The sequence below is a fragment of the Protomyctophum parallelum genome, assembly GCF_964188405.1.
Source record: "Protomyctophum parallelum genome assembly, chromosome: 9".
Lineage (NCBI taxonomy): Eukaryota > Metazoa > Chordata > Actinopteri > Myctophiformes > Myctophidae > Protomyctophum > Protomyctophum parallelum.
In genome coordinates, this window is record NC_139706.1 from 33,772,068 (window position 1) to 33,793,808 (window position 21,741).

Below are 21,741 nucleotides of genomic sequence, written 5' to 3' on the forward strand. Positions count from 1 at the left end.
TGTACATTAATGCTAAAGTGGTTAATTCATTTGTTTAAAAAAATAAGAATAGTGCTTCTCGATTATTGATTCACGGTAATCAAAATAGTATTGATATAGTGCCGAGATAGAATCGCTGAGAAGATCATGGATCGTTGCAGCCATGAGGGAGACTTTCAGACTTCTATACGGCATGGCTCTCATTTTTAATTCACCCACAGTGATGTTTCTGTTCAGAGGAGGCTTTGGTCTCTATTCCTTTCCTCTTTACATCTCTGCCCTTCCCTCTAGCCGTCTCCTGAGACGTCTTAGATAATGTTTGTCTGTGATGTCTCTCTCTCTCTCTCTCTCTCTCTCTTTCTCTGAGCCTATATTTCTCCTCCTCCTCATTCTCCTTCCAGGCCTGCTCTGCTCTCTTCACCCGCCTTCCGTCTTTCTTCTTCCCAGTGTCAGATGTGTCACTCTCCCCTCCCAGACATTCTGCATGCCTCTCTCTATATGACTCCATCCCACTGTCAAATTAGTTGTATGGTGAACTTCTGAAATGTCACAGCAGGCCATTCGGGCTGGGCCTGATACAAATAGATACGTCTGACTTTGACAGAACGTATAGTCACAACACTTTTTGTGAGAGAGAAAATAACGTTGATAATATAATGCAGCAGCAATTACCCAACCTGTGGGCCCGCTAGCTTGTCTGCAAGGGTATTGCATGTGGGTCCCCAAATAATTGAGAAGAAACTAACACACCCAGTGAACGACTGCTGTGTTGAGTGGCCAAATGAGAGAGAGAGAGAGGGGTAAACTAAGAAGACCGTGTAGGAGGGAGGTAGACAGTGTTTGAGACTAATTTATGAGAGACAGACAGTTGGAAAGCTGAGAGATGTAGACAGTTTAGGAGAGACAGACAGTTTAAGAGAGACGGAAGGTTGGAAGGCTGAGAGACAGACCATAGAAACACTGAGAGGCAGACAGTTTATGAGAGACAGACAGTAGGAAAGCTGAGAGACAGACAGTTTATAGGAGAGACAGACAGTAGGAAAGCTGAGAGACAGACAGTTTAGGAGAGACAGACAGCAGGAAAGCTGAGAGGGAGACAGTCTAAGGGAAATGTTCTGGCGGGATTTGATCTCTAGGCCAGAATGGCTACATGTGATTAACCACTACAGCATGCGTAGAGCACAATGAATGCACCACACTGATACGCTAAAGCCCCGTGACCCAATCTGATCTTACAGATAGGAGGAGGTCAGAATTCCTGTTAAATGAGGTCGTTAATCCGCTGCCTTTCAGAAGAAAAAAATAATCACAAGCCTAACAGCAATCGTGTTTTTATGTTTGTTTTAACACTAGCATGTCTGAAGTAAAAGCAGACACAAGTAACATGTGCTTAAATTCACATTTAGAATCTTTTTCAGATGTGAAACATTTCTGAGATGATAGAATGGTGATGGATGATGATGGTCATGGAAGGGGAACATTCTGAAAGCTTCATGGGCAAAGATAATCAACTTCAAAATCTAAAAAAAACGGTCAAAATGACCTCTCAGACATGCTATTGTCTAAGGCTGTCCACTCACCCTAAGCATTGTTTTTCTTAATTTTTTTGAGACAGACAGTAGGACAAGGGAGGTGGTTGATAGTTGTCAGTATACACATGCCTATAGGTCCCATGATCCAATATTGTATTTCCATTATAGTGATACTCGTCATTAGATTAGGCATTTAACGTATAAGGCAATAGTGTTGACAGGATAACACTCACTGCATCCTAAAGTTCATGAAAATCTCAGAGCCGGTTTGCCTTTTCAGACCCCCATCTGACAAGGTTTTGCCCCAGGGACCCCCATCTGACATGGTTTTGCCCCAGGGACCCCCAGAAGAGAAGACATGTGTTTAAATAAGATTTGAAGTGCAGAGACTTGTGTGACGATGTGCTGTCATACCTGAGTCCAAGTAAGCTACTCTTCACACTTTATATTACTTTCCAGTGGTAGGCTACTCAGTGACAGCTAGCTCTGGTAACGTGGAAGAGGAAGTAATGCTGGGTACCATTACACAGTGGGCCTTCAAAGTCTACATCAAGTCTCAGTGGCTCAGAAATATCCTACTATAAAAATGATAATACTTCATACTTATAAGTAATTATACAATGCTTCATAATGTCTTATTGTCTGATTATGGTTATAAAGCATTGTGACTATCATGAATAATCATGAGCTCAGGGTTATGAGCAGGTTACAATGCCTTGTAAGTAGGCCTATCTTTATAATGCATTGATATAGACATGGAATGCATAAGTGTTACCAAAATGTGCATAAATCTGTCTGTCATTTTGTGCATTTATGGTAAGATTGTGACTTCAAAGTGACAGTATAGCCTACAAGGTGGTGCTATGTGAGTCAGTAAATATCAGACAGACTCTAGTCCATGGTCCAAATGAATACAATAACCATTCTTGGAGGAAACCCCCTCAGACCTATAAAACATGTTACTGCTTGTATCGTGGTCGACGCCAGGAAGTAGGCCGGTGACCCCATTTATGGTAATGAACCCTATAGTTTGCAGGAAAATATATGGCGACAGCCGCGACACATTTAGACCCAGCTGTGCAATGGGGACTTAGAAGCCATTGTCCAAAAAGAATGGTTGACAATATGTCACACAGAATCTCATGATGAATCAATAGACAGGCTTCTTCACACATACCATCTGACATTCCATCACACCCAGCAACACCAGCATTGGAATCTGACTGGAATCCTGTTGGGTTAGTGGTGGAAAAATACTTACATTTTGTGTCTTACAAGTATCAATACTGCAATATAGAAATAATCCGTTACAATTTACAAGTAAAAGTCAGAAATTAAAAATGCACTTGAGTAAAAGTACAAAAGTATTGGCATCAATATGTACTTAAAGTATAAAGTACTCATTATGCAGAAAGTCCCATTTCAAGTTGTTTTTATGAAAATATTTTGAAAATAGCAGATCTACAACCTCACAATGCATCTCAATAATGATTGGCTAATTTTAAAATAATGGCCGAAATGTATAGGGCTGAAGTGGGTAATGTATGTAATCTAAATCTACAAAGTAACTAGTAACTAAAGTTTTCAAATAAATGTAGTGGAGTAAAAGAAGGCTATACAATATATAGTAGTTAAAAAGTAAAAGTAAAAGTACTGAAAATTGGAAACGCTCAAGTAAATGACTGTCTCTGTCTGTCTCTGTCTGTCTCTGTCTGTATCTCTCTCTCTCTCTCTCTCTCTCTCTCTCTCTCACAGAAGAGGATGAATAACATGTTTTTTTTCTCATTCTCTTTCATGTCTCGCTTCACTTAGGCCTTAACCCTTAACCGACAGACTGCGTGCTAAGTGAGAAACATCGCCACCATACTATCATCAAACAACAAGCAGCAGCAAACAGCAGCCTCCGTGTAAAATGTGTCTGTCCCTTGCCTTCCCATTTCATCTCTCTGTTTCGTCCACAGGGTTGAAAGTCTATCTGCAAATTCCTGGATGAACATGAAATTATTTAAGCAGTAATTGAATTTGAAGCATTTCACCCCCCCTTCTCCGACCATGGACCCCCGGAACAATCGTCCTCATTCATCGGGCTACCATTGGCCTCCGGATGCTAGTCAACATGCACGCCAAGCCAGAGTGCTCGCTTGCGCACACACTCCACCCAACATGGCACACCGAGGCACTGTACCGCTCTATACACAATACACATTGTTTAGATAGTTTGTGGGGCCAACTGGAGGGCTGCAAGGGTATTGCAAGTTGGCCCCCAAATAATTGGAAAACACTAAGATTACCGTACAAAGATAATAGCCTAAAAACGTAAAAATAATATCACAAACAAACAAACAAACAAATACATAAAATAAATAAATAAAGTATTAAACAAGTATTGCATGAGCGTACATTTGACCCTATAGGTCCTGTGAGACCTATAGTTCTTTAAAAAGCACTGCAATATGAATTCCATGCGTCCCAAATAGGGTTTTTGTTTGTTTGTGGTTGAATCATTCATGTCTTTTTGGGGTTTCGGGTCTTCCAACATCATACCCCTCACTCAGGTGACCCAGCCGGGGTGATCAAGCCCCGACTTACATCCCAGTAGCTACCCTCGATCAGTCCCATTAGGGAAAAACCAGGACCACACGTGGACGAAATTGTCTATAGTCTTAGTTTTAGCCATTTTTCGTTTTCATCAGTGAAAATGGTAGCCGACGAAACATTTGTCATCATTTTAGTCGACAAAATCAACATCAATTAGTTCCATTGATAAAGGCCAGAACACATTCAATTGACCGATCGATCATCGAAACAAATGTGCATTTAAAATGCACGCGGACCACGCGTCGGTCCAGAAAAGGTTGGGATCTGTTGAGATAAATGCAATGCTTTTATTTGTCAACATAGAGTTAGAATTGCCATTCGATACAGAAAAACAATATGCAGTGGTGTATAAAGTACTCACATTGCTTATTTAATATTTTTTTTCAAATGGCCGAAATGTACAGTATATATATATAGGGCTGAAGTGGTTAAAGTATGTTTTGTAATAATAATCAAAATCTACAAAGTAACTAGTAACTAAAGTGGTCAAATAATTGTAATGGAGTAAAAGTACAATATACCTCAAAGTATTACTTAAGTACAGTACTAAATGTAGTTACTTTCCACCACTGACAATAATATGGCTGTTCAGTAAACAGGGGTTGATTGAGAATCAGTCTGCAATGAGAAGATTCAAATGAGCAGCCTGATTTATGCAGTAATGCGTAACTTGTACGGCTATAGATGAATGTATGAGCATACATTTGACCCTAGGCCCTGTGAGACCTAGTTCTTTATAGCTCTGGTTCCCAAACAGCGGGTCGGGACCTGTTTTTAGGTCATGGATTTTCCTACAACAAAGGGACAAATAAATAATATATAACATTTAAGAAGTAATGAAAATAGCCGATCTACAACCTCACAATGTGGCGTGTAGCTTGTAGGAATACTTTGAGATCTAGCTGTACTTTCTGAAATGTCTATTATCTTGTAATATATTTGTGTTTAAATTGTATGCTATGTTTACTGTAATCAGGACGTCATTGGGAAAGAGAGCTGGCTCGCAATTGACCTCCCTGAATAATTTTCACTAGTTTGTGTCCCGGACAAACATCTCTTTTGGGTCTCGAGATGAAAAGGTTGGGAACCGCTGCTTTAAAGCACTGCAATTTCTGGCCTGAGTCCTAAACTGTGGTCGTCGTCGTCGTCCATGTACCAATTTGAAACACTATACTTGGCAAAGTTGACATGAGATGGATCTGTACTTGATGTGCTCGGGGAGAACTACCAAAGCCCAGATATTGGCACTAAGGAGAATGATCGAGGAGGTGAAAAATCTGACTGCAGTACTCACAGAGGTACGATGGTGACTATCGTTGAGGCCTATGGTGTCCCTCCCAACTTACTCCGAGCGATAGAGACCATGCATGCAGGACTTAAAGGCTCAGATGGCAACAGCGAGGAGTTTGACATTCAGGCTGCGGGAATGCAAGGGGACACCCTACCTATAGCCCCCTTCCTCTTCATCATAGTCCTGGATTATGCACTAAGGACCATCAGTGGCCGAGAGCAGGATTCACTCTAAACCAAGGAGGTCAAGACGACCCCACAGTAGTCCTTACAGATTTGGACTATGCGGACGACATCAGCCTGCTCTCTGACAACGTGCAACAAGCACAGGAACTCCTGACCAGAGTGGAATCAGAGTGTGCCAAGGTGAGCCTTAGGTTAAATGCCAAGGAAAACTGAGGTTATCACCTATAACATCTCATCGGATCCACAGGAGGCACTGTGCTGAAGGAAGTCAAGGACTTCAAGTACCTGGGCTCACGGGTCAACTCAAACGAGCAAGATCTGAAAGTGAGGAAGGCACTTGCATGGAGGGCCCTGAACGGCATGGCCAGTGTATGAAACTCCAACCTCCCACGTCAAATCACACTCAATTTCTCCTATGCAACGGTAGAGTCGGTTCTTATGGCAGTGAATGCTAGACCCCATGAAGCCAACCCTGCAGATGTCTCTAGATGGGTGCTACACCAGAATGGTGAGTGTAGTACTTAGGCTAATACCAGCAGGAGTGTACATTTTACCAACAAGACCCTGTATTAATAGGGATTACCATGGGTGAGCCAGAAAGTAGCAGTCAGGAGAATAAGACTAGCAGGACACTGACAAAGACATCAGGAACTGCGAGCCAGTAAATTGGTGCTGTGGGAACCAACACATGGGCATCGATCAAGACGTCTCATAATAAAGGACCACTTCACCACTTTCAACCTGCCTTCATAAAATTGGTCCTCACTAATGCTCATGCTCACTCGGTCTGTGTCTCATGGGAGGGCTGTGGGCAGTTCAGAGACACACGTCCACTAGTGACATCATCGATGGGGAATCGAAGCTAATAGAAACGGCAGGCTTTCTATTCCCGAAACGTTGCAATACGATAATGGAAGCCATCGTTCTCTTGATAATACAAATCTAAATATATATATAAAAATATATAACGATGATGTCACTGGTGGACGGGTTTCTGAACTGCCCACAGCCCTCCTATGAGACACAGACTGAGTAGAAAACAATGGTGGTATTTTATCATGAACATCAGTGAGGACCAATTATATGAAGATAAGTTGAAAAGTGGTGAAGTGGTCCTAATGTGGAATCGTGGATGTACTCAAGAAAGACGCAGGAGCGCAAACCAACCAAGTACCAACGTTCAGGCCAGATGTACGAGAACCGGGATGATTGGAAGATGGAAGATGGAGGGCTCGTCTGAGGACGACCTAGACTAGAGAGAGCTGTTAGATTGGCCCAATGTTCCCCCCCAGAGATGGGATACTAGCGTTTAAGTGGTTAACAAAAACACTGCCCCTCCCCCCCCCCCCCCAGATATTTGTGTGCATAAGAACTAAAAATACGCTATCCTATCTCTCTCTCTCTCTAATACAAACACACAAATACCAGAGGGAAAAGAAGAAAAACACAAATGCACGTGCACAAACAGATGCTGTGCAAAGGGTGCACATAATGATGGGCAAAGATGCATAAACAAGAAGTGACAAACACATGCAAACAGAGGCACATGGCAGCACATGTTTATAGTACACACCGGTGGTGTACTGAAGTACTGAAATATTTGACTTAAGTAAAAGTATCAATACAAAATGTACTTGAGTAAAAGTACAAAACAATTAAAAAAAAAAGAGAATGTTCACATTCAACAGATACAGGCATTCATGCATGAATGTGCACACCCACTCGCTCACCTTCCCACATATTCATATTAGAATGACTGCTGTACACGTATCATTCTATGTGCGCGCACATACACACACACACACAGTAGAATGACCACTCCGCTCACGTGCTCTCACACGCACACACACACACACACACACACACACACACACACACACACACACACACACACACACACACACACACACACACACACACACACACACACACACACACACACACACACACACACACACTAATGAGCATTCAGAATGGCAGCTAATCTTTGCTAATTGCATTAGCAGTCACCTATCCTACTGACTTAGCCCAGAGCCGTCCTGTGTGTGACACGTGCACAGGGCACGAGAGCAAGTTAAAGACAACCAATCAGACGAGTGCATTCACTACCACACACACTCACTGGACCCTATAGGGTGCCACGGCACTCACTTTGAGAAGCCCTGAGCTAGAGAGTTGAGACAGAATTTGCATATAGCGCCCCCTGTGTGTCTGCCAGCTAGCTAGTTCATACCTTACTGAGCATGTGCAGGAACCCAAACACCCCTCCCACATCTCAGAACCCCTCAACCAAACCACTTCTGATCATGCTCAGAAAACTATATCTGATTGGGAGTTATGGTCCCAGAAAGAGCTGATCTGCACTCTGACACTCAGGTCACTTACAGTATGCCCATTCATGGGATTCACCATGGCTACTACTAGTAGTAAGAAGTAGTGAGGCGCACGCGTGGCAGGGCTTTCTCTCATTCTAATACAGCCAGAAAACCACATTCTGGCAGTCAGCTATAGTCTATAGTCATTAGACTCCCAACCCACCGTATAATAAACTAAGTCAAATTAAACTCTAATCATACGCCGAATATCACATTTTGAGCAGATTATGAGCCATAATGCATATAAAGACGGCTTGCGTGCGTGCACGGGCGTGCATGTGGGAATTTTGACCGTTTTTATGTGCATGGTCGGGGTCTGTAGCTAGCTAAAAATGCTACAAACATGCTAACTTGATGCTAATCATTTGCCGATTAACGTGGATTAAACAAAATCGCCTTTACGGCTATGGCAGCCCGGACAAAGTAAGTTAAACTCGTCTTAACGGCCAAGGCACTTAAACTGTTTTAAAATGACTCAGAAATACTAAAAACTAAACATCTAATAATATTATTCATAAAATATACAGGTTGATACTATTATGCTTGGTGAAAAATCTAAATGATTAAAATTATAATTGTGTTGCTTTATCACTGCGTATGGATGTAGGCTACTCAAGATATAGACAAAAATGTCCAAACGTTTCGGCACGAGCCCAGAACCCAAAAGAAACATTTGGTTTCTCCCCATGACACAAATGTACAGAAGTAGCCTATAGTGAGTTAATTAACTTAACCAGTATTACAAAAACAGTGAAATTCTAAGTAGAATTGCAGCTTATTAACAGCAATAACAAGTGGAGTGTTTATTTTGCGCTATGATACCATCTATAATGGTAAAGGCCCTAATGTTACTAGAATCAAGACAACTACTGCATTTATGGGAGAAATATATCCGCCACATGATCAAATAGGCCTTCGTCTATATGATGATAGTGTGTACTTTAAAAATCAAATAGGCCTTTGTCTATGATGATAGTGTATACTTTAAAGATCAAATAGGTCTTTGTCTATATGCTTAATGTAAATCGCTCTGGATTAAGAGCGTCTGCTAAATGCCTAAATTGTAAATTGATATATGAGGATAGTGTGTACTTAAAAGCACAGGCCTTCGTCTAGCTACATGGTATGGTATAGGGTCATGTAAAATAGCGCTGAAACCAGTATACTCCAATTGCCGGGATTTTTGAGCAATTTGCGTGAAATATTCTACACACAATCTATGGACCATTATCTGAAATCCCAGTTGAAGAGAAGTTTGTACATGAACGTTTGTACAAAAAATATAGCTGCAAGCAGCAATAACAGGCACTTTGAACAAGAATAACTCATGCCTCGTCTGTCTGCCTCGTCTTCACCGATGAGTAAGGCTGGGAACGAGGCTAAACACACATTGTCTTGAACCGGCAGCCTTGTCTGTAGAAATGTGATTGTGAGTGTGATGCGAGTAATAAAAAAGCAATTAATAGCGCAAAAGTCCAACATTTATTTTTATATAGACACTCAACTCTCATAACGATGTAAATCAATTTAGACAAGGGAGAGGGAAAAAAAGGAGACAGACAGTCATTAACCGATTACTTCAAGAATGTGGCGAATTACAACCGCTCATTCTCTTGGTAGAAATCATTTTGGGATGAAATTCCTTAAATGCTTGTCATGACCGATGTAGTAGCTCTGTCCTTTGTGTACTCAATGTATTTGACATCGTAGACTTTTTTTTAGGTCTGAGAGGAGACTATGTGTGCACATCTTGTACCTGTATGCATAGGCCAGGTGCTGGACATCATGGCAAGAAGGTTCAAAACTGCATTAATACATTACATTTTGGGGGCTTTAAACCAGCGTGCAGATGTTTCACCTTCCCCTCGTTTCTTTTTTAGATCACCAGAAAATGTACATACACAATATGTAAACATTGATGCAAATGAAGACAGTGTGTGTGCTTTATTCTAAAATATGTTGCTTCAGAAACAATGCACAGTACAGTCCAATGTACAATACAACACAATCCACAGTACAATGTTAATTTAACTCAGTGTACAAATGTTCCATTTGGTTCAACCCTGGAAGGAATTGTGAACGGTGCTTGACTACCAGATTGAAACTAATCAATGCACACAGGATGACTCAGACTCCCGATGAGTCAGCCACACACACACACACACACACACACACACACACACACACACACACACACACACACACACACACACACACACACACACACACACACACACACACACACACACACACACACACACACACACACACACACACACACACACACACACACACACACACACACACACACACACACACACACACACACACACACACACACACACACACACACACACACACACACACCTCATTCCGGCCAATCACAATTTGCATCCTCACCTTCGTCTTCAATTTTTGTGATCATGCAATGTTTGTATTTACACAAACACTCAAAACTGTCCATTCATTGTCAATGGCATCCAATGTTTGTGTTGGGACGATGTTTGTGTTTACACAAACCCTCAAAGCTGGACATAGGAGGGGCTAGCACCCCTCAAAAAACATGAGTACTTTTTCCACCACTGCTTGAGTGTGTGTGGGATGTGGGATGGTGGATTTATCCTGTGTGCATCGGTTAGCTTGTGTCGCCACACCCAGCTCAGTCTAATTACATCAGGCCAGGCGTGAATGCATAAATCAGACCATCATCACCTACCCTACAATTACAAATGCCAATATAATATCTCATGGTTCCACATAATCACTTACAAAAGTAATGCTCTGCAACAGTATTTTTGCCTGGTATTTTACTAGAACAAGAATTTTATGCTGAGCAGTCATTCGGGACCCAAAAGTAGGTCAGGAGATGTGACTGGATAGCAGACAAAGATCTTTAACAGAGGAATGTTGCCGTCGGGCAGAAACATCTTATCTCCATATTCAAACTTTTTGTGCTTTTTGGTAATTTAACGCCCTACTTGATCATACGACAACGTCACGCAAAAGCATCAAACGTAGCAGATCTACAAGCTGATACTTTTGCTGCTTTTGAATTTGAATCCTGAAAGTAACAGTTTTGGACCCAACCTGACGAGATCTGCTACTTTCCAAATTCTGTATCATTTCAGAGTCCTGAAAGCATGGGCAGTGCCAAATGTGGGCCTAGTGTGAAACCTTAACAAAAATCACACCTGTGTGAACTGAGCGTTGCAACTATACGTACTGTACTGTACTCCTGGCCTCTGTGTGTGTGTTTGTGTGAGACACTGCTCAACAGTGCCATCGAGTTGTATTGCCGAGGTGTTTCAGCTGTCCGTGCTCGGGCACAGAGACAGACACACATACACAGGGACACACACATCTGCGTATTGGAGCGGAGGCACCACTCCAAAAAAAGAGCATGGGTTTAAGTAGCCTTGTCCTCAGGCAGAGTCTACCTTAGTGTGCTGCACACCGCTTCACATTGTGAAGCCAGACACACTTTACTTTCATAGGGATAACCGTTTGTCTGGGGGCGGGGGGAAATGTTCACCAAAAGAACAAAATAAATATATAATGGTTCAGAGTAGAACAGTGAACATGACATGATTCCAAAAAATGAAAACATAATTCAGGCTGGTGTGCTCGTCAGTGTGTACATCAGTCAGAATATTAAGTGTCAACCGTATGCCTGAAATGCAAGGTGGCCCAATCTGTCAGTTTAGCACAGCCTGAATGCTAGCAGTGACACTGCCAAATAGAGCTGTCTGGAGATGTGTGGTTAACCGTAGACACTAGTAAAAATAGATGTAAACAATGCAACATTATCGCCATTGCTGGAAAAATGGAATTCAAAGTTGCAAACCAACATTTGATGACTCCAGAACAGTCTTGTTAACACCCTAGGCGGCATAAACAGAGTTCTCCGTCCTATAAAATAGTAACGCTCGGCGCTCAGGACGGAGATTAATAAAAGGACGGAACTTTATTGATATCAAAACCGAGCGCATCGATCCACAGGCTGGGAGCGCCTGTTGGGCAACATTCAATGTCTTTTTAAATGTTTGTCCATGTTTGGTTTTAGTTTTTAGCTTGTGTTTTTAAATAGGCTCTATGTTTTATGTTGCACTGCCAATAACTGAGGGGAAACGATATTTCATGTTCTTTTGTATGCAAGTACATAGGAAAATGACAAATAAAATTATTCTGATTCTGATGTCATTTCCGGTTGGGACGTCATCCAAAATGTTCGCCCTCATTTTAGCGGAGGAGATCGAAAATCTTAAAATGTTAATAACTCTTGATCTAAATCAATCCGTCCAATTCTTATCAAAGATTATGTTTTCGCGGTCCCTTCGCTAGTCGCGTTAGAATTAACCATACCTCCTGTTGTTGTCGATCGCCTCGGGGGTGTTTTGGCTACATCTAGCTACTTCAGCAACGCCTGGTGCGTCGCTAAATGTGCTCCGTTGCTGCAAATCGCTGGGCGCTCTGATTTAATGGTCCTAAATGTCCCCGGGCGTTCGTGGTGTTAATAGTAACTTAATTCATAAAATTTGTCTCAATATTATTTCATGGTTAGATGCTTCCTTCTGCGGTTTCTAGTGCTGGGGAGAGAGAAAGAGATGGGAGCAAGCGCTGGAGCGACGTGCACACGCACAAGAGATAGATCAGCAAATGAACCTATAATTTAATCCGCTGATTAAATCAACGTCCATAAAAGAATCAGCTACGCCACAGAGGCGAGAGCATAGTGGAGCAACAGACTACAAAAGTAGCCGGCACTCACAAAACTAAAGAATGAGAGATAGAAAATACAACAAGACAGGGGCTCTTATAGGGGCCATGTACACAGACAATATGTTTTAATTTATTAGCACAGAGGTGCTTTGGATCATGTCCACAGTGCTTCTTAGCAAGCACACGGAGCATTCAAACCTATCAACAAGTGACATTACTGACCAGGGCTCCTATTATTTTCTCCGCCAAAAACAATAACGCTGAAATCAGCATGGATTGGACATGCATGCCAGTGAGGCATCAAATTCGGAAGCGATTAGATCAAATCGCGGAACCCCTTACTTAGTCCACTTTCTCCCAGGTGCTTCTGTGTTTAATCCTAGTAACAACAACATTACATGTATAACTCGTAGTTACTAGTAGAATTGTTTCAGTCTGTAGTTCCTTCCCCGCCACTGGATACAGCCGGGATTTTTATTTTAGACCCCAAAATTCATCCCAAAATGAACCGGAAGCAAAATCGGCTAAAGATAATTTGGCCCACCATTTTATACAAGTCATTCATATTTAATAATAGTTAATATTGTAACCGCAAGGTAGCAACAATTTAGTAATTAGCCGCTAACATCCCGGTTTTGATCAAACACCTCAATCTGAGAATGGATTCTGAGAAAAAAAGGGTTTTAAGATTACGGTTGTAATGGCAGTGGACGAGGGGGAATTTCATTGACGGACCACAGCCGAGGCGAGCATTTCCCTGCGATGGGGACCCTGCTAGACGGTGGATATTTATAAGATTTAATCAAAATTAAAAAAGTCGTAAAAAATCGTCATTGGCAGGAAAATAGTTTTAAGGCAGTTATGCTGACAGTTGGCACCGGCAAACTGTTTCTGTGGCTTCCCTGTGCAATCTGTAACAGTGTGAACGATGTCATGCCATTGTCATCTATAAGACATCGGAATGAGTCCGGATAGGCGTGTGGAACTCTATATTTGGGCAAGACTTTTGTGTGAACTGTGGTTAGCGTAGCGGAGTCATCGACCTGTGTATTTCCCTGTGATAGGTCTCTGGATGTCCCCCAGGCTGTCTTAATTCAGTGGTCCAAACTGACAGTTGTAGTTGGTGAACGAAGATACAAAATATTAGTATTTTAATTTAGAGTTCTGGCCATTTACAAGTGCAACTGTAGACTAAGCTTCAGTTCTTAAAAGGACCACTTCACCAATTTTCAACCTTTCTTCATATAATGATTTTGTCCTCAGAGGAGGGCTATGAACAGTTCAGAAACTACCAGTGACATGATTGGTAGGTTTGGTCATTTGGGCGTTAGCCCCTCCAGCGTCGTTTTTTCCCGTCATGTGGCAGCCAAGTCTATGGACTTTTAAAGTTTGTTTAGAGCACTTTAAACAGAAGACAGCCTAGTCTATGGACTTTCAAAGTTAGTTTAGAGCACTTTAAACAGAAGACAGCCAAGTCTATGGACTTTCTAATGTTTGTTTAGAGAAGACATTTCACTTGCATTGATAATAAATCGCACTTGTGTGAAGTGAGGGACACCTGGTAAAGTGCTCTAAACAAAGTCGCTAGACTTGCCTGCCATATGACGTAATTTAGTAAGTTGGAAGGCCTCAAAAATCACACCCAGTGTGAAGTGAGTGGTGCCTTTGATGAGTTGATCCGCCGCACCCACAATCAAGTACATGACGTCATAGTCATTTATCTTGCCATTGACTTGAATGGGAATTGGGGGCGGAATCTTTTGACCCACTGTTTGGGAAACAGTGCTGTACAGTAATGCCTGTGGCCTTTCAGGTAGGCGGGGGTCCGTTGACATATCGTAGCGTCCAGTGGAAGCTGGGTGGTAGTCTGTTAGCGCGGTGGCAGTCGGGCTGCAGCAGGGCCCACAGCGGACAGGCCAGGAGAGCTAGCGCTAGCGCTGCGGCTAGCAAGAGGTAGAGCGCTGGGGGGCGGGGCCACCAGGGAGCAATGGAACCTTTGGAAATCCTCCTATGGATGGATTTCAAATAAAGATATTTTAAATGATTGTATACATTTTAAACGCAACAAACAAACAAAAAAGAAATCGCATGAATAAAAAATATTAATAATTAAGAAGTAGTGAAAATCTACAAGCTCGTAATGGGGCACAAAGCTTGTAGATCTGCTAATGTCACTAGTTTGGGTCCCGGGCAAACGTCTCGACCAGAAAAGCTTGGGAACCGTTAGGGCCGATTCATACTCATATTTTACCGCTGTAGTGCCAAAATTATTTCGGCTCGTCAGAAATTTTAAGTAGCACCGAAGAGCCGACTTTAGGACCTAAGGACATATCCATCTCACCGCAACGTTTGCACGCTGCCGCACTAAGAAACATGTGAGGTATAGACAGACATGAAGCAAACATAGATTATAATACTATTATAATTATCCCAGGGTGACATTATTGAAATAGTTTTCTTACAGTTGTTGCTTTGGTAGTTCAGGAACTTTGACCTCTTCAAGACCAGGGTGCTCCTCCGACTGAAAAGAGACGAAACAATTATGAATCTTCTCTGCTCTGAGAAATCATTATTTTTACACTGTTTATATACATTCTGTTAACCCATTTAAACTGGGAAAGCATCAGTGCCATTTTAGATTTATTCGCATATTTGAAAATAGCAGATCTACTGTACAAGCTCATAGCGTGTTACTAAGAGCTTGTAGTTCTGCTATTTTTGATTTGTTTGTTTGACACATTTTCTTTGCTTCTGGAGGGGTTCCTGGAACAAGCTATTTTGAGATGGCGGTCCGCTGACAAATACGTATAATTTTGGGGGTCCTTGACATGACATTTAAGCACTGTTGATATTATAGCAGCATAAGTTTATCTAAGCTCATCTCGCTCAAGAATCGCCTAAGGGTGGCGCCATTTCCATGGTGCCAACACAGAATAAATCCATATACTCACGAAACAATACTGATTGGGTCGTGCAGCTGTCTGTCACGACTGTGGCTGCAAGCTCCGCCCAGAGCCTATAAAGCAGCGCACAGCCGGAAGACGTCATTCCTGCCTTTTTCTGCGCTAACACAGATGTATTTTCTAAGACTACCACTTCCATAACTCCGTTGAGACTATTATTCCCCCTGGACGAGTGCTTCACTTGTACCCTGGAATTCGCGGTGGAAACCCGGTGGTCTTACACTCACGAACACAGAAAAAGAAACTAGGTAAGTTTCTAGGACTTTTTCAAGCAGTGCCGAGAGGCCTCTTGAACATAGCTCTATTAGCGTTGACAAACGCTAGCTTAGCTCTTCGCTTAGCCTAACCAGCGTCGGAAGACCTCACGTTAGCCGCGAAGCTTTGCCTGGCCCTTGGACAAGAGCCAGCCGACAATGGACGAGACAGCCGCTCGTCGGAAAGAAGCGATCCGCGGACGTCAACCTGCGCTGCTCTGCTACGGTGAGTTGTTAAGCCTCCGTTTTGCAACCCCAGCTTGTTAGCTCTGTTTTCCCTTGTTTTCTCTGCTGCTAAAGCCTCGAAAACTGTTAGGGACCCTACTAGCTACCACGCAGTTTTACAGACTCCCTCAGCCCGCGCTGAACCACGCTCTTTCTCACTACGTTGTGTCGCAAGACCCCGTCGGCTCGGAAGCCCCCGCTCCACGCGATCACAGGCTTCCATACGGCCTCACGGCCCACGGCTAGATTGGTAGAAGACCCTAGCTACTAGCTAGCTGCTTTTAGCAGCCTTTCTAGCTACCTCTAGCCTCCTCTAGCGGCTACTCCTGTTGCTACTCCTGTTGCCTCTAGCTACTGTTTGTATTATGTTTATTATATATATATTTTATATATGTATATATATATTTCTAGCTGCGTCTACACTGCGCTTGACCTACAAGACTCTTCCATGTGTCGGAAGACCCTGGTTAGTTTTCTAGCCTTTACTACACCTCAGTGGACAGTTGGAAAACTAAACTAGGCAACATGGCTACTGGCGGTGACGCTACACAGCACAACCAGACCCAGGAGGACCCTCAGTGGGTATGTTTCAGTCGCAACTTCAACAGAACCCTGGCAACAGACAACCCGCATAAGCAGCAAGCTGCAACGCTGTTTCGCTTGCTACCGGTGTTTCTAGCTAATCCTCTGCCGCTAGGCGTTGATTTTAGCGTCACCAACAACAAGCAACCACCGTAGCCGGGTTACGACGCTAGCTTGCTATCCAGCCGCAGCTTCGCTAGCCTTCCTAGGTTAGCTAGCTCCCGCTAACGCAGCTATAGCCTTTTAGCTCCGCTAGACACTAGCTAGTTTCCAGCCGTCAGGCGTTGACTACAGCTTCTCTAGCTTCCTTTTGGCACGGTTGTTTTTGCTATCGAAGGCCACGGGCCTGCTCTACGCAACCCGCACTACCCAACGAACCGCCGCATCGCTCTGTGTCGTCAGACCTAAACAGCCCCAGCCCGACGGCCGCGCTACGCGAGCCCCAGGCTTTGCGGCCTTCCCGTAGTCCGGCGCCTTTCTTTCACGCAACTAAACAGCCTCTCTGGCCACCACAGTTTCACAACGTGGTCCTCTCTGTTTAGACAGCTGATTTTCAGTGGAGCACCACGAGTCCTACTCTTCTACTCCACCACCTTCTTCTTTTATAATTTTATATTATAACTTAAAGGAGAAGTGCTTCTACAATGTCTTGAACTGCTGGTTCCTTCTTTAAGCTACAACTGTGCTTGACCTACTAGACTCTTCCCTGTGTCGGAAGACCCTGGTTAGTTTTCTAGCCTTATTACACCTCAGTGTACAGTTGGAAAACTACACTAGGCAACATGGCTACTGGCGGTGACGCTACACAGCACAACCAGACCCAGGAGGACCTTCAGCAGGGGTGACAACAGCCCTCCCGGGTTCCCGAGGAGGAACGCCACCGGGAATTTTCTCATGCAAATGCAGCAACCTGCTGTCCCCTGAGGACAGTCACTCTCGCTGCATGGTTTGCCTGGGTCTAGAGCATGCTCGCCAGGCTCTCGAGACCTCTGGTCTCTACCCCTGCTGCTTCTGCTTCGCAGACGGGGAGAAAAGCTGACGCATCTCACGCGTCAAGAGTCACCAAGACAGGTCCCTGGTCGACACCTCCGAGCCCGGCTGTCCCGACCAGCCCCAAACCTCGAGGCCTAGGCCCACCACCTCGTCCTCTCTCTCCAGACCCCTCAACCTTGACGCGTCTCAGAGACACCATGACGAGTCCTCCCTGGGCTCCTCCCCTGCCAGGAAGGCGGCTCGGACCGCCAACAACAAGCTCCACACGCTCTTCACCACACTGGTAAACAGGCCTGTGGAGCCAGACCCAAGACATCAGCCAGGCCTCGCCGGCTGGCTCTGGGTGCTGCTCTCCCTCCAGCGGGATCTCATCGGCCCACCGACGAGGCTCCCCCGAGCCGGGTGGTTGCGACAACGAGATGTCGGATGCAGTCCTAGGCCTTCACCGACAACTACCGCTGCTACTACTTCACGCAGCGGCCAAAGGCACGAGTCTCACTCGACGTGGTTCCCCAGCGACCCTCGACTACCGACTGCTTCCCTCAACATTACAGGTATGTACATTGTGAAGCTAGGGTTGTTTAGCTGTTTAGCTAACCTTTTCGAGGTCGGGAGTAGCAACCTCGTTGGATGGCCGATGCCACCCTAGCATGCTTAGCATTCTAGATAGGCTGCTTTTCAAGGTGGACGACGGGCAGCAAGCTCCTCCAAGAGCTCCCTCCGCACGCCAACCCCAACACACCAGCGGTGGTAGGGGTGGCCGCTCTGGCTCCAAGCCCCACCAGGAGAGGGCAGGAGGCCAGCTGGCACCGTCCGGTGCCTCGGCCGACACCCCCAACCGTGACAGACGCCCGGCTGGGCGTGGCCACGGCCGCCCGCCCCATGGCCCCAGACGAGGCCAGGGCAGAGGCCGTGGGGAGCCACAGAGCAAGTGACACCGTCCCCATCCCAGGGGAGATGAGACCAGACGTCTCCCCTCCCCCCCCAGAGCCTGGATTCGAGTGTTCTTCTCACACTCAGACCGCCCAGGAAGAGGCGGGGGCTCACGATGCGGAGCATCACCACGGGTGCAGCCGATCATCGACATGTTGTTGTTTCCAATGTTGTACCTGTTTTATTTCCTGTAATGAAGGCCTTCACGCCATTAAAACAAAAACAACGACAACAACATCGGGGGGACATGAACCCACTGCCAGGAGTAGCCCCCGGGCTCTCCGACAGTGGGGCGGGACCTTGGCCTTGTGGCGGGCCTAAACGCCACTGGCAGGACGGGTCATGCCGAAATTTTCTCTGGTCCACCAGGGGGCGCCAGCCCTGCGCGACGACGCGCTCCCCTGGCGATGGAGAACCCCCTTGCGCGTCGCCTGACACAGTGGGAACTGTGCGGAGCGTCTCCTTGGGTTCTCCGCACCATAGCGAGAGGTTACAGGCTCCAGTTCGCTATGAGACCCCCTGCATTCGGAGAAGTCCTCTACTCCGATGCACGCGGTGAGGCGGGTCAGGTTCTCCAGCAGGAGATCAACTCTGCTGGAGAAGAAGGCTGTCAGAGAGGTACCCCTGAGCCAGAGTCGCAGCGGGTCTTACTCACGCTACTTCCTGGTCAAGAAGAAGGGGGGGGGGGGGGCTACGTCCAATCATGGACCTACGAGCTCTCAATCGGTACCTCAAGTCCTTCCGCTTCAAGATGCTGACAGCCAAGTCTCTTGTGCGCTCTATACGCCTGAACGACTGGTTCACATCTATAGACCTGAAAGACGCCTACTTTCACATCCCTATCTACCCACCTCACAGGAAGTTCCTGAGGTTCGGTTTCAAGGGGAAGGTGTACGAGTACACGGTTCTCCCCTCTGGGATGTCCCTGAGCCCCAGGGTGTTCGTCAACCGTGCACCGAGACGGCTCTGGCCCCTCTGCGGCGACGAGGTCTACGTGTAGCAAGCTACATCGACGACTGGCTTCTGAGTGCGGGCTCGCCACAGGAGGCACTGTGGAACACCACTCGGGTGGTGTCCCATATGTCCTCCCTAGGGTTCACCATAAATCACGAGAAGAGTGTTATGGTGCCCGCCCAGTCGATCAACTTCATAGGCATAGCACTGGATTCAGTCTCCTTCACGGCTCGGTTGAGCCCGGAGAGGATCGACGCCTTCTTGAAGTGCGTGGCCCTGTTCCAGAGAGGACACAGACTGCCACTCAGGATCTGCCTACGTATGGCGGGACTGATGGCATCGGCCATCTCTCCGGTGCGGTTGGGCAGACTCCACATGAGACCCTTTCAGCGCTGTTTGAGGTCTCTACGGGTGCCCACCAGATTCCTCTCGCGGCGAGTGACAATCCCTGGGGAATGCACGCTCGCCCTGAGATGGTGGTCGGACAGACGGATCCTGACGGAGGGAGTCCCCCTTGGTCTACCGTTGACCAGGAAGGTCGTCACTACGGACGCGAGCCTGAGTGGGTGGGTGGCCACCCACGAAGGCAGGTCAGCCAGAGGGATATGGGATGGAACCTTGAGGTCCGCCCACATCAATTATCTGGAACTCCTAGCGGTCTTCCTCGCGCTGCAAGCGTTCGAGCCGCTCATACGGGGTTGTCATGTCCTCGTCCGTACCGACAACACGACAACGATGTGCTACATCAACAGGCAGGGTGGACTGAGGTCCCTACGCCTGCACACGTTGGCATACAGGCTTTCGACTTGGTGCGACAGACGTCTTCTGTCACTGACAGCCTGCCACGTCCCGGGACTTCTGAACGCGGGTGCAGACCTGTTGTCCAGAGGTCCCCTCCGTTACAGCAACTGGTCCCTACACCCGGGTGTAGTGGAACAGATCTGGGACAGGTTCGGGACACCGGTGGCAGACCTGTTCGCTGCAGGCGGGAACGAGGAGTGTCCACTCTTCTTCTCCCTGACTGCTCCCATTGGGACTGGACGCGATGGCACATCGGTGGCCTCAGGGCCTACTCTATGCTTTTCCTCCACTGGAGTTGATTCCCTTCACCTTAGCCAGGGTGAGGGTTCAGGGCTCGAGCGTGCTCCTAGTGGCGCCAGCCCGAGGATCCTGGAGGCAGGACATCTGTCCCCTCCTCTACGACCGGCCCTGGCAGCTCCCTCTATGGAGGGATCTGCTTACCCAGGCGGGTCACGAGTTATTCCACCCGCGCCCGCAGGACCTAGATCTCTGGGTATGGCCGGTGAAGGGTCGACCCTAGTAGCCACGGGCTTGCCCCCTAGAGTCATTGGGACGATTTTGGGAGCCAGGGCCCCTTCAACTAGACAGCGGTACAACACGGCTTGAAACGTGTTTGTGCGCTGGTGTGCTGCGAGGCCGGAACGGGTGGTTCCTTTTCAAGCCTCGGTGGTTCTTATCCTAACCTTCCTGCAGGAATTGTTGGATAGAAACTTGGGGAACTCCTCGGTCAAACTCAACCTGGCGGCCGTTCGGCCTACCATGTGGGTATGGACAACAGACCAATAAGTGAGAACTTATTGATTCGTCAGTTCATGAGGGGTGTCAAGCGTGCTCGGCCGGAATCTAGATCCTTAGCTTGGTGCTACACGCTCTGTCAAGAGCCCCCTTCGAACCACTGGACACAGTGGGTTTGAAGTTTCTCTCACTAAAGACCGCCCTGCTGGTCGCCTTGGCTACAGCGAAGCGATCTAGTGACATGCATGCGCTCTCAGTGAGCTCAAGCTGCATGAGGTTCAGTGGGAACGATAACAGGGTTTTCGCTCAGGCCGAACCTGTCGTTCCTGCCTAAGAATTTTCCTTCCGGATGTGCTCCGGTAGATTTGGCGGCTTTCCACCCGCCCCGTTCGCATCGGCGGAGGACGAGAGACTGAACAGTCTCTGTCCTGTCAGGGCACTGAAACTGTATGTGAACAGGACTGCTGCCTTTAAGGCCCGCTGACACGCCCCTCGGGGGCTAATAAAGGCTATCAAACATTGCTATCATGATTGTGACGTCAGGCTGTGACAAGCTTTCTCCATCGACTTCTATGCGGGCTCGCCGGGCTTGGTGGCCGTAGTAGCATAGCAACTTATGCTA

The 21,741-nt window shown here is 46.1% G+C and overlaps 1 protein-coding gene across 1 annotated transcript in view; it reads right to left on the bottom strand.

The window, feature by feature from the left end:
- Nucleotides 1-14,296: 14,296 nt before the first annotated feature.
- The window catches only part of LOC310864200 (nesprin-2), a 43,183-nt gene continuing 35,738 nt past the window's right edge, over nt 14,297-21,741 (bottom strand). Inside the window, exons 11-12 of the mRNA XM_083772789.1 lie at nt 15,142-15,200; nt 14,297-14,687 (exon numbers count right to left, since the gene is read on the bottom strand). Coding sequence (XP_083628915.1) covers nt 14,489-14,687; nt 15,142-15,200 — 258 coding nt within the window. The 3' untranslated portion in view covers nt 14,297-14,488. The remainder of the gene's footprint in view (nt 14,688-15,141; nt 15,201-21,741) is intronic.